Source organism: Anser brachyrhynchus, assembly GCF_964034855.1.
Source record: "Anser brachyrhynchus genome assembly, chromosome: 6".
In the NCBI taxonomy this organism is placed as follows: domain Eukaryota; kingdom Metazoa; phylum Chordata; class Aves; order Anseriformes; family Anatidae; genus Anser; species Anser brachyrhynchus.
Genome location: NC_137700.1, coordinates 39,241,150 through 39,266,456, shown reverse-complemented (window position 1 = coordinate 39,266,456; position 25,307 = coordinate 39,241,150). Strand labels below are relative to the sequence as shown.

At 40.2% G+C, this 25,307-nt stretch overlaps 1 protein-coding gene across 3 annotated transcripts in view; it reads right to left on the bottom strand.

Moving 5' to 3' along the window:
* Positions 1–25,307, bottom strand: part of INPP5F (inositol polyphosphate-5-phosphatase F) — a 39,276-nt gene that overhangs the window by 12,713 nt on the left and 1,256 nt on the right. The window contains exons 2-10 of one of the 3 annotated variants that reach the window (XM_080597405.1): positions 12,002–12,082; positions 5,410–5,546; positions 4,568–4,696; positions 3,689–3,856; positions 3,343–3,399; positions 2,090–2,288; positions 1,182–1,361; positions 828–895; positions 174–298 (exon numbers count right to left, since the gene is read on the bottom strand). In XM_080597405.1, coding sequence (XP_080453531.1) covers positions 174–298; positions 828–895; positions 1,182–1,361; positions 2,090–2,288; positions 3,343–3,399; positions 3,689–3,856; positions 4,568–4,696; positions 5,410–5,546; positions 12,002–12,082 — 1,144 coding nt within the window. Of the gene's footprint in view, positions 1–173; positions 299–827; positions 896–1,181; positions 1,362–2,089; positions 2,289–2,733; positions 3,308–3,342; positions 3,400–3,688; positions 3,857–4,567; positions 4,697–5,409; positions 5,547–10,388; positions 11,534–12,001; positions 12,083–25,307 lie in introns of those variants that run through there. The other 2 variants (XM_080597406.1, XM_080597407.1) reach the window with 2 other exon arrangements.

Sequence of the window (25,307 nt, the reverse complement as noted above, 5' to 3'; positions counted from 1 at the left end):
CAAAAAAGAAATGCTTGTTTATCCCAACTTGAACTTCGGTTGTTTTACTTTACAGAAGATATTCTTCCTATTTAGAAGAAAGCCATTATTTCTGCATGAAACTTTCTCCTCTTTACTCTCCTCCCATACCAAATAAAAATGAAAAGCAACATTTTTTAAAAGGTTTTTTTTACCAGTGCTCATGAAAGTCAAATGAAACGTAAGTCAAATTTGCATTGTTGTACAGAAGAACTTGTTTAAGGTAAGCATCTCCAATAATCTTCTCTCTGCCCGTCTGATCCACCAAATTAATAATGACCTGTCAAAAATGTAAATAATTAACACTTGTTATCCCCCACAACATGACTTGCTGATACCATGTAATAAAGAGTAAAAAAGTTAAAAAAGATTTAAGATTTAAAGATTTTAAGATTTTTTTAATTTTAAAGATTTTTAAAGATTTTAAAGATTTTAAGATAAAAAGATTTAAAAAAGATTTGTAGGCCACCTTGAGGAAGTTATGGTCTTTGGTAGGTTGTACCTTTTTGTAGGTTGATCAAATAAGCTCTAGAAGTTACCTGAATGTTAGCACAAAAAAGCTATGAACTGCTAAGACAGGTATACAAGAGTGGGGCTTAAATGTCTTTGTAAGTTACCACAGTTCAGAGTTACTTGAGAAACTCCGTAAGACTTTATTAACACACAACCCTTCCAGATGTCTAAAACCAAGCTTCTCAAAAGAAAATTTAAAGCCACCAACCCAGATCAAAAATAACAAGGAAAACTGAAAACATCAATCTTTCATCCCCTGCACTTCTGTACGATGACTGTCATCATGTAGCCCTCACCTGCTTTTTGTAATTTTTCAGCTGTTCTTCAAAATGTGCACGAAAACAGGACACTGTTTCATTTTCACCTACAAGGCAGAGCAGTGTTAGATAGAAACAGACTGTTCAGCAACAAATTCTGTTTGAAGTACCAGATACTCAAGCTTATGCTCTTCAGAAAGACAGCTCTGCTTAAAGTACCTAGAGAGAGCTTCTACAGAATTACTTTTACCATCTTTCATCGCTTCAATCCACTTCAGCATTGTTCTACTGCTATAGTTTATTTGAAAATACATTCTTAAAAAATTTACTTTTGAGTGCACAACAGGGTGGAGAGAGGGAACAGACCTTTAAGTACGGTGCTGCAATACTTACTCTTGTCCAGTCGGGGCCGTGGGTTGTATCTATATCCAACTTGGCTCCAGAAGACAGGCACAGAGCCTCTTGTTTGTACAAAGGAAAGAGTGTGGTTATGAACATGAATCAGTTGCTCTGTCTCAACGTAATTTGCCACATTTCCATTTTTATCAACACCTCGTCGCTTATACCGCATTCCTAGGAGAAAGAATAACAACGAATAATTTGCATTTAATTATTAGTCTTAAAGACGGATAACTTTGGTAACCTCTGAACACGAGAGAGCTCCTGCCAAAATCCAAGATCAATGCTAAGAGTTTCTTTTATCTTATTCTAATTCTCCAAACTTATGTTGACTATATAAACTTTATTTACTGACGTACCACACACAGGGAAAAGTCAGTTGACAGGGCCAAGCAGTTTATTGGCACTGCGGAATCACAAATATATAGCCCACTCCAAAGGCTGCATTACTCCCTGTTCCCTCAAGCTCAGCAGGAAGTTTTACTGTAGAGTTTGCTTTCATGTTTTCCATGAACCTAAAGGCCACCTGTACAGACAGATGTTCCACTTCTCATAATAAGATCCCAGAAACAGCCCAAGCAGATTTATACGTTCTAAGGAAAGAAGGCCAGGCCTATTTCAGGCCTGAAATATTGCATCAGGACAGCCATACGCAAGGTCCTAAACAGCGTTCTTTGCAAAGATGGAAATTTATCTTGGAGCTATCACTTCCAAGGATACATTCAGTGCACAAGAGGAAGCTTGTGAAGCTCAGTTTTAGTAACTGTTCTCGCATAAGCAGGCTATAGTGCCTACTTTGACAAGAGCTGTCCATCTGCTGAACAGCACAGCACTCAAATTTTAACTCCTGCACCCCTCTCCAGCACTTAGGAAAAATCCTCATACTTTAAACATTTCCTTACCAGCTCTGTGCCGACTCCGCCGTGAAATAAGTGCCACCAGAAATGTTGGATGAATGTCATCTACACAAGTTGATTCCTGAGGGGGAGTTTCAGGACTGCTCTTCTCATCATCGGAAGACTCACTATAGTTTACTACAAGTTCTTCAATTTGCACAAATCCTTGTATGATGGGTATAATCCAGAAGTCCACTTCAGTATTCTGAAGGTTACAAAAAAACATTTATGTTCCTGTTGGTTTCATATCACCTACAATTATTTCTGCCATTTCTCACATTTATAAACAGTTGCTTCACATGCCTTTCATGTTTTAAAGGAACTTTTGCCATGCCCTTGTCTTATTTCTGTAAAAGGTACAAGCATCTTTCCCTCCATTAGTTGTCAGGCTTTTAAATCAGGAGGAAGACAGAAAGCAACTTAAGGTTTTGTTCCCCCAACCCCCATGGAAATGAAACAAAGCAAAGCAAAAACCCATTAATGAAAGAGACAGATACAGGGCATAAGGCAAGGTGTCTAGTGTAATCTTTTAAAGAAGCTAGGAGTTGGCCTAACCTCATATTTAGTAGTTAAAATCTCAGTCATTTACCTAGGGGTTTAATTCAGAATCAAGTGAGATCATACAATGAACAAAAAACTGAGAGACATACAACAACCGTTCTTAGGTACCCATCATCCAGGAAGATACTTTATCTACTCTAAACTGAAGTTCAGTCACTGGTTCTACACTACTGTATGCTGATCAGCTGCTCTGTCCAAGAGGAAAAGAAGAAAACAGTATTCTTCACTTCAGAAGACAAAAACCGTTCTGTGATTCTGTTTCAAATAAGAAAATTTTGGAATTCAGAGTTAGTTTCTTTTCCGGCTTTTCCTCCTTGTCAAGTAATCAGCTCTCTCCAGTGAAAGTTTACTTCAAAGATAAACAGATCTTAAGCTTGTCTTTTGAAATCAGTACAAACTGGCAAATCACACATGAAGCTACTTTGCATTACTGTATTTTAATAACTCCTTAAAGTTTCGTTGATGTTTGCTCATTAGTAGTGAATGCAGACTGACTAAAAGGCTGCCAAAGACTTGGCACGGAGAAGAGGGGAGCATCAGCTGCCCAGGAAGTCAGCTGCAGAAGGTACAGCCCTGATCACGACCTGTCTGCTAAGCAGGTTTTTAAGTAAACTCTATGAGGCTTTAAGTAAACATTTCAACTAAAACTAAAGAACAGTACATATAAAAGCACAGCTATTGTTAAAAACAAGACTCACATCAGAGACGATAAGATCTTCAATCATGTGTTTGTTCCAAAAGAATCTGTCATCAACCTGTTTAAAAACAAAAGGCTTTTTTTGAAACATTTTACGTTAATATTTGGAAATCTCTCTGGTAAAGCCACCGATGTTATTCACTGCAACTGCACATCTAGGTCTAGTGTTCACTGCTTTTGAATATGACAGTTCAGTTCAAAACATGCTGCTGGACACTTCACTCCCACGCACTGAAGCCAGCAACAAGGCAAGATCTTGCTGTAGACTTTACTATCAGAGAATGTGACCAGTCAAGTTTGGACCACTCACTTTCTAGGTGTGCTGGTCAACAATGCAGAATACTTACTTTTCGCCACAGTGACAAGTCAGTTTTCTCACACGCACTCTGTCTCTGCACAGAATTTGTTAGGTCATAGGTAAGGCTGTAGTAAAAAGAATCTGAATCCATGAACATTTTGAACAACTCCTCCAATAGTCTCTTCTCCAGCCTCTCTTTCTCTTTGCTTTCTTTAATCTGGAAAAAAAAAGTAATGGCGTATGTCTTTATTTTACTGAAAAAGATTCTAGCCACATTTGCCAAAACCTACTTCTAACCTTGTGAGAAGTTGTCTTTAAGGAACAGGATCTTGAAATTCCTAGCAGAGATTAACACAAGTGCAAGCATCTTCATTAATATCATGCATCACTGAGTACTTTTATCGGGAAAGACACCCAGAGCCCTCAGGCTCAAACATACTGCTTGAATGTAAGCTCAATAAAGTTTCCAAACTGTACAGTTTCTAAACTAAAATACTGCCTCTACCAGTTCTAATTTTAATATTCTTTAAACTTTCAAATCCAAACCATGGTGTCAAAAGTGTTTGCTTTTTTAAGACAGTAACAGGATTATGAGAAACTGTGCCAGATTTTGTCTTTCTGAAAAGAGATGCATATGTGGAACAACTTGCAGAAGTTTGGAACCCCACTAGAGACAAATCCTAGGAAGGTGTTCTGTTAGGAGTTACTCAGCAATTACACAATTTCAAAATAGAAAAACATACAAAAGCAACAGTGAAGTAATGATAAATGAAACTGAACTTCAAAACAAGGTAGTTGCGCATTCCAGACTTACTGGTTTTCTTTCCAGGTCTCACTGCTCCACTTGATCACCCACCCACCATAACCTTCAAATTACTAAACAAGCATTTTGGAAGGAAAAAAAAAAACAAACAGTAAAAAGCTTTACCTTCTTTTTATTTGGAGCAGACACATTTGATTTAATTTGAGTAAGAGTCTTCAGCAGAAACTTTGAGTCATCTGGGGACTGTGTAATCTTCTCTGGCTTGTTTATCCCAAAGTGATGCTTTTTACAAAGCTAAGCAATAATGATATTGAATTAAAGCCAATATTTAAATAGCCTCTAGAAAATTCAAGCAAACTAATGAAAGTCTACAAAGTCCAGAAACCTAGGGAAGATTCTCTGAAACACAGGGAGAGCATAGAGGTTTCCGTCTATAGCACAGTTCTCTCCTCTTCCTTTTATAAAAAACATTTTCCCCTTTGGTTGTTTGTCTGCCTCGCTTTGAGGTGAGTATCCAGACCCACCTCCACTACCACCAAGCCTTTAAAGTAAGTTGGTATTATTCACTTGTGATGTTTTCCCTTTAACCATTCTCTTTTGGCTTTGAAGCCAAGTTATAGAATTAATATCCCTAAACAGGACAGAACCAAGAACATCCTTAAAAAAAACATATGCCCTCCTGATTCAAAGGAGATAGATATGACAGCTTCTCCCTGCAAAAAGCACACATGAAGTGTGCTCAATTACAATAATTTAAAAAATATATCCCAAGAACAAATTTTATTATGAGTTTTCAATTAAATTTGGACATCATTTTATCCTAGTTTCCCTCCCCAGCATATCTTGCTATTTCAATTAAACAATTTTTAAATTAAAGCAGCATTTAAAAAACTGTTCAACATTTCCACATACACCACAAGGAGGCATGTATTTAATCTACATTTCACATTTATATTTCACTGAAAAAAAGGGGGAAAAAAATCATGATTTATTAAAGATAATCATACCTCCAATTCCAGATCCTGAGGTTCTGTTTCAGAAAGTGGAATCACTGCGATCTTTGTTATTTTGTACACCTCATGATCCCCTGGAAGTTTGCCAATCAATGCTTTCTGACGAATTAGAAGTAGCCACCATGGCAAATCTGAAGAAAGATTAGTAAAGGCTTACCGTGAAGTCATTTGCTTTAGCTAGTCTGTCAGAAATTTTTCTCCCAGTGCAAAACCCCTGCCAGAAGCTATTTGACAGGAAGAGTCCAGTGAATGATGAGTTGCTGCCACGTTTCATTATTATTGCATTACAATAACAAAAAAAAATGTATTTACTCTACCTCAAAGACGGACATTTTCATAGAATTACCCATTAAAGTAAAGCTATCACTGCTTCATCTACAGCAATTAGGCTGTCTCTAGGATGATGCACCCACCCAGTGGAATGCACTACCACAAACAGTGGTACAACTTGAAGAGAACAAGTGGGGATCACCAGGCAGGAAGCTGTGATTTTCCCTTTGTACCTTCTGTTGTACAGCAAACTGCAAGAGAGGACAGCCACGAGTGACAGTACATTAGTTTCCTTGGCTAAATCAGCAGCAGGCTAGTGGTATGCTGGGATTTTAAAAGTCAAAGCAAAAGGTCTGTTAAGAGATGGAAGAGGTATAGAAAGTTTTAAAGACAAACTCACTAGTTCTCCTAACTGAGGAGAAGTCAATAGAGTTTAACGGAAGAAGTCCTATACAAGCGTTAAAAGCTTAAGTAGACTTAAATATGCTTCCATACTTGTGATAGTAGCTTGTAACATGTGTTATGCTTTGGAATAAAATATCTAGCTTTTGAGAAGTCTGTTTAGAGGCTTTACAGCAAATGCAAAGCTTGTTTTTCTTGCTCAATAAATTCTGAACAGCATTTTAGCCTTCAACTCCTTCAACACATTTCTGCACGTCCTGTAACAAGGAAAACCAGGATATTTTCCTCAATATACTTTCAGCATAGAATTAAAGCTTCAAAGCTGTGAGCATCTTTCCAATTAAATCTCCAACGTTTCTGCCCAAAGCCGAAAAAGTGTTTAAGCAAGTTTGTTCATATAAAGACAACATTCACTGTGGTGATGCACAGCAGTGTATCTACAATCAATACTTCAATTCTTTTTCACTATCTTTAGTAGAATGACATGCTTACTACACAGGGCACCAAGCAGCCTTTAAAAGTCACAGCTTCCCAGAATTACAAACATGCTGCGACAACCAGAGGCTGTTCCCAAAGGGGAAGAGGCAGAGAGAAAAGGGGGAAGTCATGCACCACTTGTCTAATTTACGCAGTCTTCTAAGAGGAGCCCCGCACTACTGCCTGAACACAGCATCCAAATCGTAATCTCTATAGGATGAGAGAGAACTCAAGCTGGAAGGGATCTCAGGATGCCAGCGTCCTCAAGCTATAATGTCAAAACTGAAATGTCAAAAACCCCAGCAACAGGTAAAAGTCTCTATCCCTTCATCTAAAAAGGTGGTCTAGGTTTTCCTGTGCTTTGCCTACTGGAAAGCAATAATCTGGGCTTTGGAAACCCAACACAATCCAGGCTTAACAGAAAGGTTGCAAGTAGAGCACCCAGACAGGCTTGCTGTGCACGTCTAGAGTCTCATTTATTCCCACCTACAGAAAGTTAGCCACACAACACACACCTATGAGGAGATCGGTATTTCAACAAACGAGCAGATTTTTTTCAAGAAAGGATGCCATCTAGAGCTCAAGCAAAATAATCAATATGACACCATTGCCAAAAAAGAGGAAAGTGCCTTATATTAACAAGCCCTGGTAGCAGTAATAAGAACTTAATACAGTCAAGTGAGTTCTGTATCCTTTGAGTGCATTTTTTTTCTTTTTTTTTTAAAAAAAAGGACTCAGTCATCTTGGCATTTGTTTCAAAACTCCATTTGTCTTACAGCCAGAGCCAAAGAATGTTGAAAGAAAACAGGAGTTTCCTGGCAGATCAAAAGAAACAGTCCAGAAGCAATTATTCAGATAAAATATACCCTGAAGTAAAAGCTTCAACAACGGCCATAAAAGCTTATCGTAATTGCCAACAACATCTAGATGACTGAATCTGCCAGAGTTTGTGCTTCTGCAGTTAAAGAAGTAGTTCTGTCAAACTTGTTTTTTAAGTGAAAAAGACTGCTTACTGCCTGCCCAACGTAGGAGGTATGGTACATACAGGAGAACTACCGCTCCATCTCATTCCAGAAGATTCCACGTTTTTAAGTCATCCATCTAAAGACCTAACTTTTTTTTTTTTTTTTTTACTGTTTTATGAACTGTGGCAGAGCAGATGGCAACAACTGATTTAAAGCACTGTATCTAAAGTAAGCCATTACCTCTCGTTCCTCACTGAAACTGGAATTCAGCTTTCCTGTCAGCACACCACTGCCATTTAAGTTATTTTCTAAAATTTCCCAAACAATCTAGCATTTACTTCTCCCAAGTACCTTTTTTTGCAGTAACTTGTCTTAAACTGCCTAAGTTTGCTATAAATGATGCTTTTTAAAAGTATTTTGATTCTAGCCAAGAATTACTACGGTATCATCTTCTTATTTTTGTTAGTGGAAGGAATTTAGATGAACGCAGAGCAAATGTTTTAAGTTGTTGATTGGATGAAGACAGAGACAGCAGCAGTTGCAGTTCCTTGAAGAGACTTCAGATGCTGAACCACTTATTGTTTCTATCAAGATCCAGTGGCATGCTAACAGAAAAAGCTTTCCTTTCCTGAGGATAGGGAAGGAAGAATTTCACTTCCCTTCTGTGTAGAGTCCATGGAAACTTGCCATCAGTGTTTAACCCAGGTCTTAATTAACCAGTGGTTTTGTGTGCTTTTCCTATGCTAAGAGTGCAGACATGAAAATGCATTTTGACCACAGAACAGAAAAATGTGTGGTTGCAACAAAGGAGTTAAGTGGAATTTGGCTGGCACTGTCTAAGAAATCCAGCCCTGGTTATAATTAGATATACAGTATTATACGGAGCATATTCTGGCACCGCGACATTCCATTAACTCACTAAGTAGTCTCTAACCAAGTGATTAGAACTTCTGCATGGGAATTTACACCACTAAAAAAATACACCTGAACCAGCAAACAACACTACCTGCAGGAACCTCGGTACTTAGAAGCCAAAGCTCTTCTAACAAAGTGAAGGGAAATCAAAATTGCTAAACCAAATCAGTAAATGTCAACTAAGATTTCAGGCTACTATTACTACTTTAGTAGATAAAGTATCTACCCTCAATTCTAACAGAAATTAAGCTCATTTTAGTTATTTATTGGAATTTCAACTAAAGGAAATTGAATGGCTATACTTATATTTTGTATGTATATACACTGATTGTATCACAAAACATAAGATTAATATTATTTAATGGAGACCATGGTTATGCAAGAGATGTTATTTCAGTATAGAGGCAAGCACTCGCAGAGACTACTCTCATTGTGGATCTCTACCAAGAAAGCATGCAATGTTATATTTCAGTAAGTTGTCTTCATGACAGCCTAAAATCCTTTCCCCTTTGCATTCCTATTTTTACCCCACATTTTCTTACTTTTCATCTTGGGATGGGCCAACAGAGGGTAAAAGAGACCACAGCCTAGCCTTCAAGTATTCCATCATAGGTCTGTCCCCCCAAAGAACTGTTTGAGGAACTTGACAATTTGGGAAGAACTAAAAGATACCTTCAGTAGAAATTCATCTCAGAAATGAGTGCACAATTATATCCAGATATACAACTGATCCTCTTGGGTAAAAAAAAATTCTTTACAGAATTAGAAAAACATGCAATATTGGCTAGCTAGTTTCTCACAAGACTGCTTCCCTGCCAAGAGTGCTTTTCTACAAATTCTCCCGTGCAAGGTCAGCAACAGAGCCAGCAAGATTAAGAGCATATTAAACCCCATCCCTAGTTACAGCAATTTGGCAACTGTCAGTGCTAAATCAAGAATGCCCCTGTAGTCAGTCTTGGGTTATTTCAAGGTCATCTTAGGACTATTCCAGGATGTTTGCATTAAGCAAATCTTTCAAGAATATCTAAGGATCTATGTCCAAGATAAAGTGCATATGAGCTTAGTGACAGTTCAAGTACACTGGTAGCAATTTTAATATGTAAAGTTATTTAAAGTTTCCAGTATTAGTCAACAAGATGCTGAGCAGAACAAGCCCAAACAGGACTAGTTAGCCAGAAGAGCTTCAAAATAAGTTTTCTGATCCTTATAGTCCAGGAAGGGAAGGTAAGGGGGAAGGAAGAAGGGAAGAAATCAGAGCAACAGGTCCTCCTGTTCCTGTTGACACATATGAGGTCTGGGGAAAAAAAAAAAAAAAGTATCTCATCCAGCTTCCACAGCCCAGTCCTCTTACCAAGTATGGAGATAATGGTCCAGCACTGTTAAATATTTATACAAGTCTTGCTGATAAAGTTTCCAGGTGACAAAGATTGATACACGAATAAGTAATGAAGACAGGTTACCGTTACAGTGTTAGATGACTCAGCTCAAGGATTACATAAAACTGCACTTAAAAATAAGCGAGAGTTCATTGACATAAATAGGTTTAAGACCACCTATGAAAGCCACTTCAGTCAGCCCTCTTTCTTTGACTGCAACCCAATGAAGACAATCATTAGTAACTGTCGGCAGATGCAGGGGACCAAGAGGTTTCAGCAAAAGGCTACGGATAAATAACTACAGACATTCTCTCTCACTGAAGTGAGAGAGAATTAACACCCATCCACAGGACAGCTGCATCACTAAATGCCTCGATATGCACAAGAAGGATGGTCTGTAAGTGGTTTGTGATGTGTTACCTGAACAAGGCAAAGAAACAAAATGCTACCGCTGGCCTAAGCAACAAGCGAGTGAAGTGCCTGGATGAGCATAATTGATACAGTCGCTGCAAAGAACATAAGGAAAGAAGAGCAGTATCAGACTTATTACCTGATAACCTTGATTTACCTGACAGCAGCAGGCTGGCACTTGTTCAAGGGTCACATGCTGGGGAGTTTTAGCTCAGCTTCCATAAGCAGAAGCACCTCACAGTAAGCACACAAGCAGGGATATTCAGTTGCCACGGTACAGGAGAACTTCCAGAAAGTATTTGAAAACGAGGTCTCCCCCTTCAAATGCTTTTATAGGAGGCTCCCTAGAGAGAAGGGGGAGGCCTTTGTGGACCTAAATGCTCGGTTAACAAACACAAACATGTTACAAGCAAGCATGGAGTATTTTCCCACAGAAGAAAAAGGTCATTACTGGAGTTCAGCCATCATTCATCCATTTGTTACGGACAGGACACGCTGAACAGCTCAGACGGCCTGGATGAGAAGAGAAAGCGACAGAGAAGGGCTGAGTCTGAACCATTTCATATCATCAGATCAGAAAGGACGGTTGAAAAAGATCAACGGAAGGAGGACAGACAAACATCAGGCGAAATTCAAAGATCAAGTGATGCAACTGGAAAGGGAAAGCAATCACAAGCTTAAGAAATGAGATGGGCTCTAAACTATTCTCTCAGAAGTGAGACCTAGGGGTTACAGTGACTATGGAGCCAACTAATCCCTGAACTAGATTTGTCATAGCCTAATTCAGGGGTATAACAGTCCCCGTTTTTCTTCTTTCTCTATTGTTAGTGTGCCACTGCCACCTTGACTGAGCTGTTTGTGTGCATGACACACCACAAACATCTGATCCATTTCAGCACTTAACCCATCCTGGTACCCCAAACACACTTAAGACTCTACCTGTACTGAGGCCAGGCACTACGTGAAATGTAGGGCTTAAGCACTTAGAGAAAGGACAGTACACAGTAAATGAACAGAGTTTATGGCTAGCTTTTCTACCTGTCAGTAAACAGACATCCAGAGCACTATTGGTAATAAAAGACCCCTTATAGATAAAAGCTGATATATATCTGAATAGGTATTTATTTTGGCTACAGGACTTTACAGCTGACTAAAGCAAAAAGAGTGACTTTATTTTACTGAAAAAAGTTATTTAGAATCAGTTAAAGGCAGGCTTAATATTAACCACAATACATTCTACTTCTGCTTTTATTTTACCGCTATGTCTTACAATATCCCTGCTTAACAAAGAATGCTCTGAAAGTTCCTTTTACTTTCAAATAGTGATCTACCAAGGTAACAATCATTCTTAAGGCTTTAATTCACAACATCTGAAAACCTGATTTTTGTGAGAACTTGCATTGTTAGTTGTCGCACAGTACCGTAAGAATAACAAAAAGCTTGAAAGCATTATTCAAAAAAAGTGCAAAAATATAAGTGGGTGCATCTCACACAGAGCCTTAGACAGGACTTCGGGGTACAGACTTGTATTATTTGTGAATGCACATCTCCGTCTTCTAATCAGACCGAGACGAACCAGAACGCATGCACTGGAAAGAAGAGGGATTTGCAAACCCCAGCTATAATATAAACACTGACAAGTTTATACAGTTGGATTACACCACCATTGCAAAGAACATTACATCATCCATTTCAGCTACAGTTTTATTTACAGTATCACTGACCCTAAACCAAAGTGCATTAGCAGCATCAAAAAGAAAGAACACATACCCGTATGAAGCTGAACTTTACCGATGACTCCCTCCACCAGGCCCAGACAAATGGGGTTCCAAGCCAAGAGAAGATCAGTAGCTGGAAAAAGAGTACATATTTTGTGGTGAACTCAGCAGGACAATCAATCCAATACAGGCCATTCTCACTACTTTCTCCATCCAGAGAGTAAAAAAACATGCCACAATTCCCACAACAAAATAAGTTACATACACTGTTCAGTTTTTCCTTGCTACCAATTTGCCATTTTAATTAGTTGACCAAATGATTTGTTCCTATTTAGAGCCCTACTCCATATCCCTTCTGGTTATTTCAGGAAATCACTATAAGAGTGCTTTGGGCTACATAATTCAGTTTAAAGGAGGCTTAATTCTCCTAATATCCACTGGAATTTGTAACTTAATTGAAACTTTACATGGTTATAGTGAAATTAAATACAGGTCATTAAGCTGCTAATGTAGCTCTAAAAAGACCAGATGTTAACTTTCAGTCCCAGCTCTCTTATATTCATCCAGTTACTATTAGCTTCACATCTTTTTATATTTATAGATACACACACACATACACTGTTAAAGAAGTCTCACAACTACACAGAACGATACCGAAGTACACCAAGTTTTATGGCTTCCAGTTCTCCTACTGGTAGTGAATTCTAGTGAACCACAAGAAGCGTGAGAGGAAGCAGGAAGGCAACACTATCAGCTTCACCATCTGTGAAAGGTACTCCTCTCGACGGGAATCAAACCATCAAGTAAGATGGTATTAACACGACAAGCCTCTTGTGGTCAGAGTACCCACCGCTGATACTCACTAAGAGTTTCTAATAGTAGTGCAGTAAAAGTTCAAGAATGTGGATAAAAAATTCAGAAGGTAAACCTTAAATGAAAAAGTCATTAAAAGCAATTAATACCTGTGTAGGCGAGGTTTTCCTGTACCAAGAAGGGCAAGAAGTTTGTTATTATCTGCCAAACCTCACTGGTTCCAAGGAGGCAGAATTCTCCAAGTATTTCACTAGTTGAGATGTTATCTCCCAGGGAAAACAGACAGACATTCTGAAGAGCAGACTCGCACAATACCCTAAGACATGGAGTACAATCACCAACCTACATACACCTGACAATAATTTTTAAACACTTATTTTCAGACACTGTGTTCTCCTTGCAACTTATTTGCAACTCTGTTGTTCCAAGAATTCCTAGCTTTCGGTTTAGTTTCATCATTAAACACAAGCATTGACACGAGACACAGAAGTCAGAATAGACCTAAACTGAACTCATTTAAAAGGAGTTTCACATAGTTCCCTCTTGTCTGTGTGAAAGCACAAAGTGTGCACGGTAGCAAAATTTACCAGAGGTTTGCAGGAGGCAGCACAGAGCTCCTGCCACTGTACATAACCCGGCTGTGCCATTTCGTGCAAGAGCCCTGCAGAGAAACTCCAGGTTCTTCCTGCTTCACTGTAAGGGAGCACTACAAACAGTTAGTACAGAACCTCATGTAAGAGGGGATCACGCCACCACTTAGTTAAGTTTCTGAGAAGACTGAAATAGATGAGCACAAGGAAATAAGTGTCAGCGGGAACAGTTTGATTTAGTACTTAGAGAAGCCTGAGGATACAATTCATCTTGCACCTGTATGCCAACAATCTTGTGCTTATACAAAGCGTGCTCAAGGGCAGCCTGAGCTTCAGCCCAAATAACACGCAAGAGCATCCTTATGCTGAGTGGAAATCAGCACCAAGCTTACAGGAAAGAGGAACACAAAAAGCTTTCCCTACTCTTAAGTCTTCCACCTTCTTCTCCAGCTCACCGACACCACCCAGAGCCATCTTCGCCCCAGGAATCTTCTAGAGCTGTACTGTTTCAAACGTCACCTACTTTTTGCTGTCTTTGGTACCTGCAGTTCACTTCATCACTCACATTCCATCGTGAGAGCTCCAAACCAGGCAAACCAAGCAGCAAGAAAAGGCCAGACTTCAGAAGACTTCAAAGCACTGCAGGTTTACCGTAACTACAAAACTAATAATCCGAATACAGCCTAAGTCTCTTTAAACCATTCATTTCCTGCTATGACAAGATTAGTGGGAAAGCTCTGGATGGCAAGTGAGGTTTCGTTCTAGCAGCTTACAGAAAGGGGAGGGGGTGGGGGAAACCAAGATCTAGTTTTAGTTGCAGATAGGAGGAAAAGATAATTTAGACTTGCCCACAAAAGGACAAGGAAACTGTAACAGGGACTGTAAAAAAGAGGTTTTTGCAACTTTTCCAGATTTTGTGCTGTTTACTTTGACATATGTAGCCCTCAACACAATCATATGCTACGTCCAAGACTACTGCAGGAATACTTCTGCAGCAGAGAGGATGAGAACTGACTCTGCCCCCGACTCCTCTGTTCACTTAAAGCACAGACAAGATTTGCAAAAAGAGGAGCTTTTTGGAGCTAAACCCTAACGTTACGCTAAGAGTTCAAAAGGCAAATACAGATCAGCCAGCTGGGCAGTATTGCTCTTGAGATAAGTGATTATCAAGCTCCCAACAGCGAGGGCTGGCTGGTTCCAGAAGATGCCCCTGGGGGAAGGCAGGACGTAGCGGGTAAATGCTCCACCAGGGACATCGGAGGAGATTAACGTGTTTGGGATTTTTCTTCCAGCATCCAGTGAAAATCTAGATGCAAACAAGTCTCACTGCAGAAATGCCTGTAGGCTGTGGAAAAATACCAACTGCAGAATCACACTTTATTTGGCAAGTATCACTTTTTTTTTTTTAAGACAGTATTTCTAGAGAACTTTGTATACGAAAGGACGTGTGACAGCACAGAAGCAAGCGGGTCAAAGTTGGTTTTGCTAAATAAAACACATCTAGATTTGACATTCTAATTAGAACGTAGTTACCAGTTATAGCTCCATTTCCTGCTTGGTAGCCCTGTCTTGACTCAGAGCCGACGCCAATCATGCTGAATAAATATAATTCAAGTATACAGCCATATGAACCTCTTGCTCTAAGAAGTATGCTCTGGAAGCAGAAGGTGGATGAACCAAAATAAAAGGATTGTTTTCTCTAGTTCCACTACCCCGCCCCCCCCAAAAAATACAGGCTTTCATGTTGAGTGCAGTCCTGCTTACTCAGTTGCAGCAAAAGCAGCTCTCGGACTTCTGTTCAATGCTGTGAAATCATTCAGGACTGTTTGCCATAATTTAATCCCCTGCCCAGCAATCCTGGCAGCTGCTGTACCTTTAGCCATCATCTTTGCTAATCATTTTAAGGACTGAAGGTTACATGGCTGTGTAACAATTTTAAATACATTTAGATCCAAAAACATTATATGGAAGCCTATAAGATTAGAATAACCGTAAAATATGGCAAAATTTAAGTTGCTGGACAGTGATACATGTTACAAAAGATCTCTAGATCTTTCTAAAGCCAAGGAGCAAAGTAACCATAAAAAAAAAATGAAAATCCTCAGTTAAAGTCTTCTGATAGCATACATAAAAGACATTCAGCTATGTTTGACTGCTGAATGCTGAAGCCGCACAACTGCAACTTTGAATTTTCTTTTAAGAAGAGATGTCTATCAGTAAGCATTAACTACCACAAGGTTCTATCAAAGTACACGCTGGACTATTCTCTACACCCAAAGCCAAACAGGGCTTTGAGAAATTTGAAATATAACTGATCAATAGCTACTTTTGCTTTCCACTTGTCTTCCTACAGATACCATGCTAGAAATCCAGCGATCCCTTCAAACACAGACAGCCAGGAATAAAGACTTATCAACCAGAAATTGCAACCCAACATCACGCAACAGACTTCTCAGGGCACTGTGCGTGTTAGAAACAATGCCAAAGCAGCCATTGTCCTCCACACAAAGAGCTGGAAACCGACAGAACAGGCACCCAAGGCAGTGTGAGCTCAGGCACACCTTCCCTTCCTCTGGGAGTTCGCCGTGCCCTCCTGAGGTTTTAATTTAAAGACTTGCCAGGGTCTGATAGACCTTAGCACATGCTCTTAAAACTTTGAGGTACACGCTTGCACAGCAGGTTTCTGTCCCAAAGTACAGGATTTCCCATTCTCTCCGTTACCCCACTAACTAAATTCAAGCTATTGGGGAAAAAATTGCCTTTTTTTTTTTTTTTGCTGATTAAAAGAGATCTAAGATGAGCAATCAGGGAGCACACAGTTACTTCACAGCAACTGCATTGGAATCGTAATCGCAGCACACCAGGACTTCCGCCACAAACAGGGAACAGAACCAGCTTTGATGTGATTATTTCCACCACCAGCCCTCCAAACTTACCAGCAGCGATGCAAAGCCAGCAGCACCAGATAAAGCTCCTTTAACTGGTCGTGTTTACACAAGTGTGATCCTGGGAAGGGTGGTACAAAGCAACTCGGAAGATGGTCAAAAGCCAAAACCGCTTTCTAGCCCTTTGGCCATTCTTCCCCCAGCAGTCGCTCCAAGGTCAGGCACAAGTCCTGACAAGGGAACACGCTGCTTTGGGATTCGCCTCCGGCTTCGTGCTGTGACTACAGGCAAGTCTGGAGAGGTTAAGGAGCCAGGAAGAAGAAAAGATTTGATTTGGAATCACTTTGACCCAGCCCTTACTGCTGCCAGCTCCGATTCGAAGAGCGATAGCAATTTATCTGCCAATTTTGCTGTAACTCAGGGCCATACTCCTTATCTTCCTCAAACCCCCAGGAGTTTCAAGACCTCAGCTGGGAAGTGTTTCCTGTCAGTGTGCTCCGTATAAAAATTGACTGAACATCGTGGAACTTCAAGCTCGGTTTACATGTATCTATATAAACACAGACTGCTTATAAACATGTATTTATAAACAAACATGGGCTGTATAGAGACATAACCATCCAAACCTGCACACTGTTTATGAATTCTTACCGTAGCCTGACAGGGAAGCAATTCCTCCAGCCATTCTCAGCATCCAACACAAACACAAGACATTTCCATATGAAAAGAAAAAGCGCAGAAGCAACCTATTGTACGTGTTCAACGTCAATTTTTCAGCTCTGCTAATATAGTACTTGACCCCTCAAAAGTAAACTTCCAGAAAAAAAACAATGTTAATGGAGTTGAAGTTTTTTCTCCTTTAAGTTCTGACTGCTTCAGATCAAAGACAACCACAAGCCTTCATTACTAGCACTATTGTACCCTTATGACTTTTCAAAGGGAACTAACTCTGCTTTCAAGTTCCAGTTCATCTTTGAATAGTGTTCTGAAATATTAGCCAGGATTAAAAGATTACAAGTTAACTGGGAAGACTTAAGAGTATAAAGTATTTCCTACAAGACAAAGGACTCCAAGTGCTACTTTGGCAAGCAAACTTAGGCTAATTAAGTTCTTTCTAGCACAGACTCCTAAATTCACGTTTAATCTACTATAATTGCAGAAAGATGGAGGAATATTAATACACTTAGTCTTACAACTACTAGCATCTAATGGTCATGAAGTATTATCCTTATTTACTTGCTTATTTTCCAGCCCAATCTTTAAAACAGGTGGCTAGCTGAAGGGATAATTTGTTTAATTATCTTTAACTTTTCACTTAGACAGCTTGCTTAGTCTGCACGGGAGACCTGAGAGCCCTCGACCACTCAGAATTGAAGTGCTCCTCTTAACAGAGAAGTCTGATCACCATTAATCCCCATTCCCCCCATCTTTAGAAACCCACAGCTACTCTAAACACCGAGGATTTCAAAAAGAAAATCCCAACTAGTCTTCTCCTTGCTACTCCACCCTAGAGCCCTGTTAAAGTAGCCTGTTCATCCTCCAGCCCCTAAGGATTGGAAGCACGCTTGCCAAACAGCAACTCAGTGGAAGTTTTTTTTAAAGAGTGTGTGCGCTCCTACAGTTGAGCCGGCACGCTACAGAGCATGCATCCATCCGGCTTGTGTCTAAGTGAAGCAGTAATTCAGTTCCCTTGGACGCTTTCCTTAAGTATCCCAACATTGGACCGGATGAACAGGAACAATTTGAGTTCAATTCAGGTCGGACAGCGACAAGATTTAAAGCAGTGGGAATGTGGGCATGTAACACAGGTCTAATCTCATCAAGGCAAAACTTTTTGAAAAGAGTAAGCAGGATGCAAGCCCTGAGAAAGTGCCTCACAAACGAGTCCTTACTATTTGTTTTGATAAATACACTTCTTTGTATTCTGCTGCAGTTGTAAAGTCCCCTGAGTCACCAGGCACTGCTCAGGAAACCATAAAAGCATATGGAAGAGATTCAGTTGTCTAGAGAGTACCCAATATTACAAGTAATTGCACAAGGAACTCCTGTACTACACGTGATAAACTGCTATTAGCAGTTGTTCTGAGGCCAGTTCTAAGGCATACAGTGATGGCAGATCCAATTAAACCAAAAAAAAAAATACTCTAATTGCTAATTATAAAGTATTAGAAACCACCTCAGGAGGCTGTTCTGGTTGCCCCTGCTCCCCACATATGGATTACTTAACAAAATAACCACAGCACACTCCATTAGCATGCCTTAACAAGCGATCCAGCAGTCTTCTTTTACACACGCAGCCCCACCAACTCGTTAGGAGCAAGCTGAACGTCACACTCACTGAATGCAACTCCCAGTCTCCTTCCACCAACGAAAAACAAAATAAAGCTTTCCCTAAACCACTCATGGACACCAACTTTGAGAAGGACTGCCATCAGCCCCATCCCCTGCCCAAAGGACGGTTTTGTTATACTGAAACATCTCAGACCTACAGTGAAGTTAGTTTTTCTGCTCTAGCCTAAAATCCTCAGTCCTGTTGTTGCACTCACTCAATATCGTGTTGCCTGTTCTTTTGAGGTTATCCATTACTCTGATGTGCCTCTTAGATTTAGCATCCTTGGAGGAGCTCAACTCCTCATTTGGGACTGCAGTTGTAAAGAAAGCATCACCTCAACTTGTTCTGCACCTGTAGGGCCCCTTGCTCCCTTAAAAAGGCTGAGGAGGAAACAGCTTGGAAAAAGCAGGCTGTGCTTCAGTGACTAAGAAACCTTTCCCGTAAGAATTACTTCTAGCCAAAGATTTCCACCCTATTCAATCCTCTTTCCTTGTTTTTCTCAGTCAGCATATTTTGCTCAGAAAGCACATCTCTGCTTTAGGCTATAAGCATTCTGGAAAATCTTGTAGCTGACTGAAAAGCTTCTTCAAATTAAGAAAGCATGACATTAAGAATGCATGGTTACTGTTAACAGTAACCGTGACTAAGTAACTCTAACAGTATGCATGCTCTTTAACATTTATTCAAATGTTTCTTTTTGTATACATACTTCGGATGAGTTACTAGAAATGTCTAAAAACTAAGAACATGCTTGTCCTCTATCACCCATCATATTTAAAGTGTTCACCGGTGAACAGCATAGACTGGAGAGCTGCCTCAAAATTTAACTTAAACTAATTTGGTGCCTCTTTCTATATAAGTTGTATTCTCAATAGTTTGATATTTCAACAGAGAACAAGTACGATCATTTTAGAATTACAGAGGACAACTGCAGGAGATACTACAGAACAAACTGGATTTGCATACTCTGAATTCATGTATTTGTATTCCTGAATTCATGTATTCCTTAATTCATGGATTTGAACAGAAAGGATTTCATGCCACGCTAGGTAGCTTTTTGTTGTTTAAATAACTGCTGGGAACAGACTGTAGAATCAAAAGACAACAAGCAATATATCACTTGAACATTACTAAAACATTTTAGCACTGAGAAAAGCTAAACGTCGGTCATTTCTGGCAACGTCGCTGCTGTTCTAAACAAACGTGGCAAAAACAAACCCAAGTTCCCAATTAGCAATAGACCAACCACACTTGTCATTCACACTTCGCAACTGCCCCCAGGCAGTGTCATGCACTTCTAAATTTGGCTCCGAGTTCTGTTTTGTTCTTTAAACCACGGCACTGTCACATTTCAAGCCATGTATTTACCTCAGCATGTTCATGTGATCTTGCCAACCGTTCCTAGCATGTTATCAGAGACCAAGACTTGGGGCACACGAAGCTTCAAGCTTAAAGCCCTTTCAAGTTGCTTGTTTTCAGTTTTCCACAGACAACACAAACACTGTTTCAGGGCTTCTAGTCAAGTAAGATTTCTTCCTTAAAATGAAGACCAAAGTTTTCAGGTGAAATTCTATTAATGGTAATTCAGTTTTTCAGAAGATAATTCCTAGTTTAATTTTTGGGAGGTAGAGGTGTCTGGACCAAGCATATGCAATGCATCATTGAGTACTAATATGCGTTTACCAAAGCAGAGCTTTCGTGAAATAAGTTTGTGCTATTTCTAAATTTCTCCTCCAGAAATCTGTTCAAAGGTTTCTCGTGTCTTCTTGATATTTGCTCCTATTACTCGGTTTCCTGTGAAGACGTAAGTGCAGTGACTTTGGCAACTAAAAGATAAGAATATAGTTAGAATAGAATCATCTGCTAAAACTGAAGACCGTCAGCTGGAAACGTGAGTCCCACCTACAGGAATTGAAGCACTACACAAAAAGTTTACATAGAGGGAGAAGCAAAACCTGCATGTATCCATCCTCACCCCCTCCTAAGTGGGTTCTTTGTTTTCATATTCCATCTTGCCATGTGTTATTTCCTGGCTAAGATTTTCCAAGTGATACTTACAAGAGTAAGCAGTATGGCTAAATCATGACTGAAAATAAGCTTGTGAAAGCTCTCTAAATTGGGAAAAACAAGTTAAATCATCCCTGATCAAATTAGAGTAGTGTAGCAGAACGCTGGGTTTTCAAGAAATACAGATTGTTAATTGCAAGTGGGAATTTCTGTTGGATTAACCATATGCATTTTTGTAACAAATATAGAACGTTCAATGAACACAAGCAATTTTCAGAAACAGAAGTTTATAGCAAATATAACACTTACGAGAAGCAAATTTTGAGCTACCAAATTTGTGTTCTCTCAAAACCTTTAAGTATATTAAAAAATTGTGTTCTTTATTATATCAAGCATGAATCATGAAACCTCTAGACACTGACAGAAGCTTTTATTGCTTTTATCTGTTGTCTAGAATCTTTGACGCACTTGAGGGAAAAATTATAGCCTGACAAACTCCGGGCCTTAAGTCTCAGCACAGAGCCTTAACAATGAGTTTCAACAGCATTCAATATTTAAGCTACATTTCAGAGCTGCTTGATATGACTCTGCAGAGTTTACCTCTAAAAGAAAGCTTTAAGCCACCATCCAACACGTCTCACAGTTGGAGAGAACTGTTTAGAGGAAGTTATGACCAAGTCCCTTGACATTTCAGGACTCCAGCTGCAGCTGGCATGCAACAGGCTGGAACAGAAGCGAAGGAATGTTTTCTTGCTGGCAGCCTCACCCCTATTGCCAGGAAATGCCCAGCTGCCCACCAAATCGCTTCCTCCGGTCACCAAAGCCTTCAGGTAAGCGCCTTTAAAAGTCTCTCAAAAGCTACAGCATCACCAGTTTCTCATAATGATAATTTCATCATAAAACATTTGTTTTTCAACAGAAAAAGGAAAGTATTTTCATACTGCCCACTTACAGTGCCAGAAAAAGCTCCCTATCTTAGTCAAGGACAGAGTAGCTACTGCCTGAGTCAAACCAGAGATCACCCCTACACACAGGTGCAGCGTAGCCATGCCAGCTTTCAGTAGCTGAACTTCAGCGACCTGAGGTCTCTCCTGCACGCTTAATGGTATCAATTAAATAACAAAAACAACAAAATCACATTCCGAAACAAAGAATTTGCTTTGAAAAGAGCCTAAGTGGCACATGAAAGAAATACTTGCCTTTCCCTACAGTTCAGACACTTGTTTGTTTGTTTTTTTAAAGCTTGCCACAAAGTTTTCGTGTTCACTTGCAGATACAGCTGAAACACCCTCCTCACCTCTCGGTGAAAGAGCCTGTAACAAGAACATCGATATTCACAGATGGAAAAGCCACAAGCTCTTCTGTATAGGTGCAGACCCCTCCTAAACGAAGGGCTGTTTCCTGTCAATATTGCTGTTGCAGCGAAGTCTGCGATTTCCTCCTTCTCACTAGTTAGTACGAACCTCTGAGAGGTCAAAGATGTGGGACCTCTGCTACCAAAATACAAGCCCCAAATCCACCTGAACTGCAGATTTGATTAAATTCAGCCACGCACACTCCAAAAGTAGTTATCTTTTCCTTTACAAAGGAAACAGTCAACTCACAAGAAACAGCATATTAAGCTTAAATGGGTTTTCATTTATTGAAAACCAAAAGTCATTTCAGAGCAGGCAGGAGCTCCAGGACACTTTACCCATCTGACTTAGGACCAGTTTGGCAATTCCAGACCTCTTCATATGTGAAAGAGCCAGGACGAGAAGGGGGAAGACAGGAACAGCCTCGTTATATTCAGCTTCTCTTCTGCCACTAAGATTCAACAGGAAACTAAACCAGAAATGCCTCACCTCAACATTTATTTCTAACTAGGTCAGCATGTGGCATACTATCAATCCAGTTAAGTCCCAGGGTTTGTTTGACTACGATCCATTTAGAAAAACAAAAAAAAGTGGGTGAAATTACAAAGTAGATCTTATTTAATTAAAGTAGAAAAAAAAATCTCCGGTAAATACATTTGAAGATCTCACCTCACAAACAAAAAGTACAAAACTCTTTAACTTGTGTATTTGAGTAGATAAAGGACATGCAGCAGCCCACAGCTCTCCTCTAGTCCCTGCTCGCTTCTGTAGGAAGGAACAAGCAGCAACAGGGAACTAACTGCTCACTGGTTTTGAGCACCCTTTTTTGCTGTGTTGCATTTAACACAGATCAGTTTGACATCTGGTTTGTCACATGTATCACAAGTGTGTTGTGCTGACAGCTAAGGACGGGGACCAAACAGCATGAGCAGGCACCGGTGAGAAACAGCTCCGTAACCGCTACGGCTGAAACTAAGGTGTCAGAAAGAAACAGCTTGAGGTCCCATAGGAAGTAGCTTGTAAAACAGAGAGAACTTCTCTAAAACTGCAAGTCTCTGGCATGGAATAGTTTCCAGAATAGACAGGCCATTTCTAAGGCACACTACCTCAGGAAGTCAGTTTTGTGGGACAAACTTAATTCAGCAGCGAGATTTAACACATGGACCACCCAGGGAGATGCTCGGGACCCTTCTGTGGCCTTAAACCTGCTGATAAATCCCCTGGGATCAGGGCAGCACTCCTCACACAAAGCAGATGTGGGCTTCTGTCCTCAAGGCCTTCACCTGAGCACTTACAGGCATTGGACTTCAAACAAATGAATTTTCTTCACGATTTTTGACTGGAGGAGAAGAATATCAGGGACTCCGACAAGTAACTTTTCCATGACTCTGTAATGCCGTTGAGGAGTAGGGCACGCACACAGAGCTGCAACGTTAGGTGGCATTATAAGTTGTGACTCAGTTCAGATTTCATGCTATCAGATGAAGACACCTAACCTGACATCTCTTCCTCAATACTCTGAAAAATACTGTTTGGTAACGAGCCTCTCATTAGAGAAAAAGATGTGTATATATATGTAAGCTTTTTTTTTTTTTTTTTTAATATGTATTATATGTAGAGAGAGGTATCGCTTCGGTTGCTGAACCAGCCGTTCACAACCATTTCCAACAGCTGAAAACCAACACGGTAACAATAATTCCCTAACGCATTTAATAATACATGAATGCTCGTTTGCCCCTAGTTAAGCTCCGGAGGTGAGACATCTTATCACCGCCTCCCTCTTACAAGCAGGTCATGGAATCTGAGCGTGCAGTGCCCAAAAGCTGGGTCCGAAGAATACCTGTCTGAGCAGTGCTCAGAAACTTGTGGTGGTTGTTTCTCCTGTGGGGGTGGGAAGAAGGCTGGGCAGGGTGGAGAGGACAGCACCGCTGCCCTGCTTTCTGAAACAACAGCTCCCTCCCGGTCTCGTTTAGTCCGGCACCGCTGCGCAAGGTATTGATTGTCAAGGCCGACACAGCGAGAAGTGAAGTTTTCACTCAGCAGGAGAGTCTGTCCTTTTTCTAGTGACAGAAGAATTCAGCGCCTTAACTACTTTTGTTCTTTTATATATACACACGCAGATATAAATTACACCCGTGACAGCAATAAAACCATGCTGTAATCTACACACAACTGCTGGCCTAGAGCAGCTGAGCAGAGCATAAACAGGGTAAGCTATGCGTGAACAAACTCCAGATCAAGATCTGATGCGAGGTGCTTACAGCAGGGTTAAACAACATTTTTCTACCACACTGAAAAAGGTACGCTGCGAACATCAAAACCCCTAACAATCTGTGATGCCAAAAGGATTCAGATTGCCTGCAGGTGACTCAACTACCACTTGCACTTCACAGAAAAAACACCAACAGAGAGAGACATCACGTAAACGCAGGCATGACCTTGGCCAGCCTCAGACTTTGTTTACAGCAAATATTTACAAGTTCACTGTTTTGTTTTGTTGGTGGTGTTTTTTTTAATTCAAATTCTTGCCACAATTCACAGAAGTCACAAATACAGTTTTCAAGATTAGCACGTTTCTGAACGTGCCCTTATGGTTGAGGGAGGAGAGCGTTATAAAGCTCAGCTGCAGCTCCTTAGACTTAGGCCTGTCGTATACAGCAATACTTCGCAAGGTTTGCCAGTACTGCCCGTTTCAACCCACAGATGTGTAATGATTTACTCTGTCCCCAAAATTCTGCTCAGAATTAAGTCAAGGCTTCCGAAAACTGGTAGAGACATAGTTAGATCATAGCCTTTTGAGAGACTATTCAACATGTCAACGGATACAAGTTATGACTTTGTTTTTTTTAATTCAGCAGTGACTCATCACACAGCAATCTATTTACTCACTTCCGCTCAGTGGCCTTGATTATAATTGTCCGATGTAATAAAACTGTCCAGTTTGGAGATATCCAACTTTGCCTTAACATACAGAAGAGTTATTGACCCAAGAAAGTCAGTTTGTGATCAAAGCGTTCCCTTCTGAGGCTTACTTTCAGCCTACCCAGTAAGGCATTCCATTTCACCCTACTAGAACCCGTTTTCAATAAGACCATCCGGAGCCAGAGAGTTGGAAAAACAAAACTAAAAATCCTGTGAAATAAGAAAGAGTGACTAGCAAGAACGTCAAGCAGACTAGGAGACTTAACTATCAGGTTACTTTTCATTAATCGGCGGGTCACGCACAACAGGCATCGCATTTATTCGGAAGCGCAGAGTCCCACTACAGACAAAGCCCTGCCGAAGAGCGCGCAGACTGACTGCTGAGCCCTGGCAAAGCCTCCACGAAGCCGATGGGCTCCAGGAAATCACAGCAGCAGCTGCATGAAAACAAGCG